Raw genomic sequence first — 9,987 nt, forward strand, 5'->3', positions numbered from 1 at the left:
GACACTGAAAATAAGGTGGTCTCTACCACACAGGGTGATTAGAAATCTGGAATGCTTTTCTGTCAGACATCTGCAAGCCTCCCTTCCTCACCTCCTTCAGGTCTTTGCTCAAACGTCACCTTCTCAGTGAGACCTCCCTACCACCCTATTTAAAATAGCCATTTAGCCCTTTAGAGGGCTACTTTTCGTTGCGGTGCGCGGGCTTCTCATTGCGGTGGCTTCTCTTGTTGTGGAGCACGGGCTCTAGGCACATGGGCTTCACTAGTTGTGGCACACAGGCTCAGTAGTTGTGGCTCGCAGGCTCTAGAGCACAGGCTCAGTAGTTGTGGCGCATGGGCTTAGCTGCTCCATGGCATGTGGGATCTTCCTGGACCAGGGCTCGAACCCGTGTCCCCACATTGGCAGGCAGGTTCTTAACCACTGTGCCACCAGGGAAGCCCGAGAGCTGTTATTTCTTCAGTCAATTAACACATACTCATTGAGCAGCTGCTGTGTGCCTGCCAGTCACGAGGTTGGAGCCAGGGAGAGAGTGGTGAGGAAAATAAAGAGGACCCACCCTCCGGAGCTGTCCACTGACAGTGAACAAAATAAGTGAATTGCACGGTATGTTAGAAAGTGGTAAATGCTGGGGAGAAAAACAAAGCAGAGAAAGGTCTCTGCAGGGCAGGGCTAAATGGCTATTTTAAATAGGGTGGTAGGGAGGTCTCACTGAGGAGGTGACGTTTGAGCAAAGACCTGAAGGAGGTGAGGAAGGGAGGCTTGCAAATGTCTGACAGAAAAGCATTCCAGGCAGAGGAGACTGCAGGTACAAAGACCCTGAGGTGGGACCCATGCCTGATAATGTTAGAGAATTTTAACAGTCTCCCTCCCTGCCATTTTCCTTCTCAAAACAGACAAGCACAAGTGCTGACCACCCAAGCGCTGCAGAAAGTGAGCCACATCTCTCCCCATGCACCAGCCGCCAGTCTATTTAACCTTGAATGCCTTTTTGGGTCTCACGTGTCACTGGGTGGCGAGTGAGCTGCCCTTACTTCAGAAGAACGGCATGGGGTGGGGGTGGGGGGGCCTTAGGTGGTGTCCGCCTCACCTACTACTGCCAAAAGTGGTCATGGGGCTATTTTTAAACTTGGGGAGGAAGTATTTATTGTTCCTGGGCTGAGGAGAGCTGGGCAGCCTGTGGGATTCTTCTGGGGGAGCAGTGCTGTGTCCTTTCCACCATGGTGAGTATCGAGGGCCCCCGGAGGTAAGTGATGCTGGGCGGCGAGGTGAGGACACCACCTACAAGCAAAGGACGAAAGGGGAGGGGGAGAAAGGCAGCTTTCTGGGGCCCCAGACCCTGGTGGAAAAAGCACTATTCGCTGTGTGCACACAGAGGAACCCCAATCAATGCCCCGATAAGCCACAAATAACAGCAGCTCCCGGGTACTCGCAAAAACAAAATAAGAGAGTTGGCCTTTTTATGGCTTGTCTACTGACCTCTCGAGGAATCAATAATGCCCAGGGCTTGCAAAATGGGATTGAACACTTTTAAGGATCAAATTGTAATTCTTTTCTCTGGTTCAGGCATTTGGGGAAAAGAATCCTTTTTGTTTTCACCTTTTGAACTTGCAAATTTAAAACCTTTCTCCCTATGTTTTTGGTTAGGTGTCCTCCTCCTGAAGCAGGAAGCCCCCAAATCAGGGTCAGTGTAGGACTGTGGTTAGGGGCACAGACTCTGGAGTCAGTCTGCCCAAGTTCAATACCTGCTCTGCCTTTCTGTGACTGTGTGACCTTGGGTACATGACCCAACCTCTCTGAGCTTCGGTTGCCTCCCCGTAAAATGGCGATGGTAATAATAGCATCCACTTGACAGAGCAGTTATGAGGATTAAATGCAATAACATATGCAGTGTTCAAGCGTTTGCTGTAACTCAAGTCAGAAGCGGGTGGGGAAATGTTAACTCGCTCTTCTCTGCTCTGTTTGCACGGTGCGAGGACAGAACATTTAGAGAGGAGATTTTGCTGCCATTTGGATCAAGAGAAAATTGAGGGGGACAGAGCAGTTGGGTTTTAACACCCTGAAAATGTGTCATTTCATCTCGCATTCCTCATGGTTTAGTGAGCCTGGCTCTTTTTCGCCTCCAATCAATTCTCCTTCTGTGCATTACTGAACTTTTTGTGAAATGCATCGAAACAAAAGCAGCTGGGTCCTGCCGGGGCTGATCCGAAAGCCTGGCCTCCATTCCCGGAGACAGACCTCTACCTCCGCTAGTTTGCAAAGGAGCTGCTGCAAGATCCACAGTCTTTTACCATCCACCAGAACTGGGGTGCTTTTGAGAAACCTTATTCCATGTCCTTTTATCTTTCCAGCATCGCCATTTTGAGATGAGTGTGGGCACCATACCCCCATTTCACAGATACGTAGCTGAGGCTCACCCAGAGATGACACCTGACCTAGTCTTCTAATTCCCAGCCTCTGACTTTTTTTAATCGATGCTTTTTTACACCCTAGTCACCTAAGAAAGCCAAGAAGAGACCAGAGGGCGCCAATTCCAACGTGTTCTCCATGTTTGAACAGAGCCAGATCCAGGAATTTAAGGAGGTGGGTGCAGCTGTGGAATCATTCGCCTGGGTGGAGATTCCCACACGCTAGAAAGAGCCCTTCCCTCGTTCCATACTCCCTGCAAGGACCTCTCAGTTAAGTTGTCTTTATCTTCCCCCAAAACCCCAAATTCGGTCTGAATGTGTGTGTGAATGACTTAAAGAAATTAACTTTTGCTGCTCATCAAAGTAAAGCATGTGTCTTGTTGAAAATGTAGGAAAGAATTTCAGAAATGCACAAAGAATAAAAATGACCTGACTGGGCTTCCCTGGTGGCGCAGTGGTTGAGAGTCCGCCTGCCGATGCAGGCGACAAGGGTTCGTGCCCCGGTCCAGGAAGATCCCACATGCCGCGGAGCGGCTAGGCCCATGAGCCATGGCCGCTGAGCCTGCGCGTCCGGAGCCTGTGCTCCGCAATGGGAGAGGCCACAACAGTGAGAGGCCCGCGTACCACAAAAAAAAAAAAAAAAAAAAAAGACCTGACCTACAATTCTACTACCCAGAGATAATCAGTTAACATTTTGGTATTCACTCTTCCAGTGATTTTTGTTATACATTGGGTTGGCCAAAAGGTTCTTTCATTTTCTTCCATAAGATCTTATGGAAAAACACAAACGAACTTTTTGGCCAACCCAAAATATGTACACATTTGTTAAACAAAGCACACTAATCAGTACCTGCTGTTTTTCTTTGAGCAATTCGGCACCAACATTTTCCATTATTTATTTAAACTGCTTCCTATGGTTGGATGTTATACACAGAATGTTGTACTATTATAAATAACACATCTTTGCTTGTATCTCTGGTTATTTCCTTGGGGTAAATTCCTAAAAGCAGAACAGCTGGATCGAAGGAACTTTTTAAAAAAGGAACTAAAACCAAGTATAACCACTGGTCCAAGTTGCCCTCCAGAAATGCTGTGATCATTCTGACTCCCATCAGCACCAAGAGGAGAAAGTGCCTTTCCCGCCACATCTTCATCAACATAGGGCGTTAACATCTCAAAAGTTATTTTTGTCAATCTGAGAGATGTCTGAGAGTATCTTAGATTTTAATTTTTACAGTCCTCAGTTGTTGGATGCTAGCCGGGTCTGAAACCCTATCACAGTCTATGGGCATGTGCCTTAGTAAGCAAACCTAAGTACCAATTAGGCAAAATTAAGCCACTGCCACAGGCTCAGAAGGATAAACTGAATTAATTTTCCAGCAGTCCTGATGGCTCACACTGAGTCATCCACATTCTCTACTGGCCCTTCAGAGGAAAATACGTTAAAGCTATGCTGGAGAGGACACTGTTTTATATAAAAGGGGAAACTGTTTGGGGCTTCCAACGGGACATGAAGACTGGCCCGTGCTGTCCGCACCAACATTCAGATCACAGGAATGCCGTGGCCCATAAGCTGCCAGGGAAAGAGGAATTCCTGGGATGAAATATCATATCTGAACTTGAAATAGTCCCCTTCCATGGAGAAGACTACACCCTCCCTTCTCCCTCACTCTGTCCCAACCTCTGGAATGAGATCAGCTGCTGGGGGGTATGACCTGGGGATGCAAATACTTTCAGGAACCAGTTGCTAAAAGAACTAAAAAAACACAGATATAATACATCATTTGTAAATTACCTGGGCGTTCACAAACCTTTTAGAGTCTCTCTGGAGCCAGCTGGGAAAGATTACTGGCTCTGTTTTACAGATAATGCGGGCTTGCGAACTGGCAGAGACAGACTCCAGTTTTTAACTTAGTTTTGTTTTTCAATAACAGCTTTATAAAGATATAATTCACGTACCGTGTAGTCACCTTTTTAAACTGTACAATTCAGTGGTTATTTAATATAGTCACAGAATTTTGCAACCATCATCACTGTCTAATTTTAGAACATTTTCATCGCCCCCAAAAGAAACCTCATACCCATTAGCAGTCACTCCCCATTTCTCCTGCCCCCCCAGCCCCTGACAACCACGGATCTATTTTCTGCCTCTATGGATTTGCCTGTTCTGGAAGCTTCATAGAAATGGAGTCATATACTATGTGGCCTTTTGTGCCTGGCTTCTTTCAGCATCATGTTTCAAGGTTCATCCATGTTGTAGCATGTGTCAGAATTTCCTTCTTTTTATTGCTGAATGATATTCCATCATGGGGAGAGACCACATTTTGTTTATTCACTCATCAGTTGATGGACATGTGGGTTGTTTCCAGTTTGGGGCTGTTGTGAATAGTGTTGCTGTGGACATTCACCTACAGGTGTCTGTGTGGACATATGGTCTCATTTCTCTTAGGAACACACCGAAGAGAAGAATTGCTGGGTCCTACAGTAACTCTAGGCCTAACATTTTGAGGAACTGCTAGACTGTTTCAGATCTTTGATTCTTGATCTAATGTCCTTCGATGTGCCTTGAAAACCCCAGAGTCCCACTGCCCCCAGCCCTTGGCATAACCTCTAGGGCTCCTCCCCCCAATTTCTCTCGGGCTGACCAGACAACCGCCTCCCTTTCACAGGCCTTCACCATCATGGACCAGAACAGGGATGGCTTCATAGACAAGAACGATCTGAGGGACACCTTTGCTGCTCTTGGTACGTCGCCCCACCAACGCCTGCAGGAGGGTCTCCTTATCCCACTCCCGTGAGGGGCAGGAGGTGGGGCCATCAAAAAGGTCAAGAGCTTGTCATTTTCCAAAGAAACAGCTCAACCAAGATTTGTCTTTAAGGCAAATTTCAGAGGATAGGAAAGAAGTGTTTTAGTCTTTGTCTTCACATGTGTCTTATTTTTCTTTCAAATTAATTTTTGTGTGGATTTGAATGCAATGGCAGTTTACAATAGAAAACTTGGAAAACTCAGAAAAGTATAAAGAGGAAACAACGTTGGCCATTAGGCCACATTCCACTGTTAACATCTCAGCCTTTAAGTTTTTTTCTAGGCATCTCGTGTGTGTGTGTGTGCGCGCGCGTGTGCGCACGTGCGTGAGCATGCGTGCACGTGTGTGTTTAATAGCTGGAATCATTCTATTTTGGATTCAGCTTTTAAAATTTAACATCTCAGGAAGATGAGGATGAGTACATGGAGCTGTTTCAAAATATAAGTGTCCAACCTGCCACCACTAACCGCTCCTCCACTCCTAACCCCAGAACTCAGGGCCATGAACAGCTGTGCAGGTTGTGTAGTGAGCAATTATACAGAGTACTATTCATATTTGTAGCCACTGTAGACTTTTACATTTAAAACATAAACTATCTTAAGAAGGGGCGGCTTTTTCTAACTTACACAAAGGTACTTACTATATGGCCTGTGGCAGTGGCTAGAGCAGGTACATCAGAATCTCCAAGGCTGTATGGGTTATAGCAGGTATAATTTGAAAAAGTTCCCTCAGGTAATTCTGATGTCTCTCCCACCTCCAAGTAACAAGGGCTAATTTATAATACAAGCATTTCCCATTGAGTAAAATATTAAAACATCTGTATAAATTGTTCCAGGTTCTGAAGGCACTATTTTAAAAAGTAACTAAACCCTCTTTGGGTTGTTTCCAGTTGTCTGACTTTTATAAATAACACTTTTGAGAACATCTTCTCACGTGAATTTTTGGCCCCATCCACTCCGTCTCTGATTATTTCTAGACTAGATTCCTTGAAGTAGGATTACAAGGGCAAATGCCAGTGTCCTGACAGCTGTTTCTGTCCCAGCTTGGAGTTACTAAGTGTGTGTCTCCTGCCCTAGGGCGTGTGAATGTGAAAAATGAGGAAATTGATGAAATGCTCAAGGAGGCTCCAGGTCCAATTAACTTTACTGTGTTCCTACAGATGTTTGGGGAGAAACTTAAGGGTAAGTTCATGTGTATATCTGTGCATCTATGTGTGTATATGTATATCTGTGTATATGTGTCTCTGTGCATCTGTGTATGTCTGTCTGTCTTTATGTGTCTTCATCTTTGGGCATCAATTAAAGCACTGGGAGAACATGTTGGGGTTGGCACATGAAGGCAGAGTAACGTCAGGGGGAAGAAAAAACAATAAAAACAGAAGTTAACAGTGCTCCAAGGCTTACCCTGATCCAGACCTCATGCTAAGCACTTTAAACACATTATATGCATCACCTTATTTAATAGCATCTAGGAGATAGTTTTTATTCTTATCCCAGTCTACAGATGGGGAACTGAAGCTCAGAGACAGACAGTCTCTTGCCTGCAGCCACACAGCTACCAAATGCTGGAGTCAGAATTTGAACCCGAGTCTTTCTAAGCCTAGATCCATGCTTGACCTTGGGTTTCCTCCGAAATAACTGGATTCTCAGGACTTCCCTGGTGGCGCAGTGGTTAAGAACCCGCCTGCCAATGCAGGGGACACAGGTTTGATCCCTGGTCCGGGAAGATCACACATGCTGTGGAGCAACTAAGCACATGTGCCACAACTGCTGAGCCTGCACTCTAGAGCCCGCAAGCCACAACTACTGAGCCTGTGCTCTGCAACAAGAGAAGCCACCACAATGAGAAGCCTGTGCACCACAACAAAGAGTAGCCCCTGCTCGACACAACTATAGAAAGCCTGCTCACGGCAACGAAGACCCAACACAGCCAAAAAGAAAGAAAGAAAGAACTGGATTCTCAGCCCACTCTTTCAAAACGCCAAGGCTCAGTGCTCAGGAGGCAACAGGACCTCCCCTCCTTACCAGAGGTTCCCAGCCACCCATGGCACATTTTAACTCTGTTTTCTGTTTCAGGGGCAGACCCCGAGGAGACCATTCTCAACGCGTTCAAAGTGTTTGACCCTGAAGGCAAAGGGGTGCTCAGGGCTGATTAGTGAGTGGGATCTGTGGGGGAAGACCTGGGGTTCCTTGCTTCTCCCCCCAGCCCTCTCCACACAGCCGGCTGCAATACCTGCTTTTCTCTCTCTGCAGCATACAGGAGATGCTGACCACGCAGGCAGAGAGGTTTTCCAAGGAGGAGGTAACAGGGCCCTTCGGACACTCTCTGCACCCCAGCTCCTGGCCTCACCCTTCTGGGGACACCCTCTCCAGACTCTCTTATATAAAACACCCCTGACCCCACACTGAGAGAGAATCTGCTCTTGTTTACTAAGCCCTTATCTCATTTCACTCTGTCAATCACCCTGTGAGGTAGGGACTAGTATTATCATCATTTTACAGATGGGGAAACTGAGGCTCAGGGAAGCAAAGTCACTTTGCTTTGACTGAAAGGACAACACTAATGAGAAATGCCGGGGCCTGGATTCAAACCTAGGTCTGTCTGACTCCAGGTTCTGTCTTCCTCATAATGCATGGATACCTGGTAAGAGTATCAATTTCCTGATGAAGTGAAGGTGACATGCAGGGTCACCACATACAGTCGTGTAGGTTATACACTGAACAATCCTCCTGGATGCCCTTAATAATATATACTGCAGAGTATTTATTTGTTGCAATAGTTTTCCAGCAGATGGCAGTAAAGTGTCTTATTATAATTTTTTAGAAATCAGAATATATGACTTTTTCTGGCAGGTGGCAGTAATGTGCCTGGAAGAAGGGGCACTATTGCTAATTCACCAAAGGCCCTGTATAAACAAGCAACTGCCTTGTCAACGTTACTAATGAACCTTAATGAGTCTATTTAAAATAGTCCCGGGATTCCCTGGTGGCGCGGTGGTTGAGAGTCCACCTGCCGATGCAGGGGACACGGGTTCGTGCCCCGGTCCGGGAAGATCCCACATGCCGTGGAGCGGCTGGGCCCATGAGCCATGGCCGCTGAACCTGCACATCCGGAGCCTGTGCTCCGCAACGGGAGAGGCCACAACAGTGAGAGGCCCGCGTACTGCAAAGAAATAAAAATAAAAATAAAATAAAATAAAATAAAATAGTCCCTTATAGCCTCTCTGGCCTGATTCCATAAAGTTTCACATTTTACTAAAAATTTTATTTGGATCTCCCCCTCAAAACTCAAGCAGTTGAAAGAGCCTGCCTTTCAACTCTCACCAGGCTTTGGGACTTTGGACAAGCTCCTTAACCTCACTGTGCCTCAATTTCTTCATCTGTAAAGTGGGGACAATAATAGAATCTACTTCATAGTACACTGTGAGGATTAAATGAGTTCACATGTATAAAGTGCTGATATGTGATAAGGGCAATATAAATGTTATCTATTATTAACCCCAAATTAAAAAACACATAACTAGCCAATACTTTTTAAATGTAGAAATTGCACATTCTAAAAAATTTAATTTCTAGTTTCCCTCAAAGAGTCTGACCTCCTTGCCCATGTGGACACATTAACTGGCCCTGAGCAGTTGTGACCTCTGTAGATGGACTAGTCTCCATTTAGCCACAGTCCCCACCAGGCCCACCTTGCTCCCCTACATAACCTGCCTGCCCCTTTGCACACTTGAGTTTGCGATCCCTTCTTTCCCCATCGCAGGTTGGTTCCCGGGAACATCCCTGCAGGATGGCCCTTGGGGTTGGCACCTGTGGAAGAGCTACAAAGGGCAAGGAAGCAGGAGGGCACGGAGGGATATGTCCAATGCAACCCATGTCCTCCAGGCCCCCAGCTGCCTCTCCACTCGGGCCGCCCTGCACACAGCCCTCCCCCCTCCACTGCCCCTCCCCATGTCCTCAGCATGTCTTGCTGGTTCATTGCAGATCGACCAGATGTTTGCTGCCTTCCCCCCTGATGTGACTGGCAACTTGGACTATAAGAACCTGGTGCACATCATCACCCATGGAGAAGAGAAGGACTAAGGGAGGGGATTGCCTTTGGGTGGGTGGATGGGGGCGCGTCCCTGCCCTCTTCTCACCTTGCCCAGTAATGCCACCACCCCTGCCCCTGGCCTGTTGGCTGTGTGGCCGCCTCATTTATCTACCTCCATCTTCTTCGCAGCCTGGGTGCCTTAGAGATACCATGTGGCCACACAGCCAGCAGATGGAAATCCATCCAGAGGCCATGTTCAAATAAACAGGAGGTTGTGTATTTGTTTATGGTGTGTCCTTGAGTATGGAAGACCCTTTGCTAGTTCCCATGAAGGTGGTGTATGAGCTAGTGATGGCCCTGCTGTCATTATTATTGAATCTTAGTGACTCTGTAAGGTAGACCTTCAGGGACTTCCCTGGTAGTCCAGTGGTTAAGACTCCACGCTTCCACTGCAGGGCCACGGGTTCCATCCTTGGTTGGGGAACTAAGATCCCGCAGGCTGCACAGCGTGGCCGGAAAAAAAAAAATAGACCTTCACAGCCACTCAGGACTATTTCTATGAAAGTCCACATTTTACTGGAATGCTAACCAGAGGACCACAAACCTTTCTTTCAAAGAGTTCGAGCACTGGTAGAGCCTAGCTTCCCCGGTGTACTTTCCTTTAGGATGCCACTGGAATGCTTCTCCCATAGATGTGTTTAGGCCCCGGGATAAGTTAAGAAGAAGAGGCCTCACATGCACAC

At 46.9% G+C, this 9,987-nt stretch overlaps 1 protein-coding gene across 2 annotated transcripts; it reads left to right on the plus strand.

Moving 5' to 3' along the window:
- Nucleotides 1–1,145: 1,145 nt before the first annotated feature.
- MYL2 (myosin light chain 2) lies at nt 1,146–9,527 on the plus strand. Of its 2 annotated transcripts, XM_029226710.1 has the most exons (8): nt 1,146–1,220; nt 2,491–2,580; nt 5,075–5,150; nt 6,289–6,393; nt 7,288–7,366; nt 7,465–7,513; nt 9,196–9,313; nt 9,434–9,525. In XM_029226710.1, exons 1-7 carry the CDS (start codon nt 1,218–1,220, stop codon nt 9,292–9,294), a joined length of 501 nt encoding a protein of 166 aa, XP_029082543.1. In that variant the 5' UTR covers nt 1,146–1,217; the 3' UTR covers nt 9,295–9,313; nt 9,434–9,525. The 2 variants fall into 2 exon arrangements, with proteins under 2 accessions (XP_029082543.1, XP_029082536.1); XM_029226703.1 differs by having other exon boundaries at nt 9,196–9,527.
- The last annotated feature ends 460 nt before the right edge of the window (nt 9,528–9,987 follow it).

The sequence above is a fragment of the Monodon monoceros genome, unplaced genomic scaffold (genome assembly GCF_005190385.1).
Source record: "Monodon monoceros isolate NGI ecotype Baffin Bay Population unplaced genomic scaffold, NGI_Narwhal_1 Super_Scaffold_1, whole genome shotgun sequence".
NCBI classification, from domain to species: Eukaryota; Metazoa; Chordata; class Mammalia; order Artiodactyla; family Monodontidae; genus Monodon; species Monodon monoceros.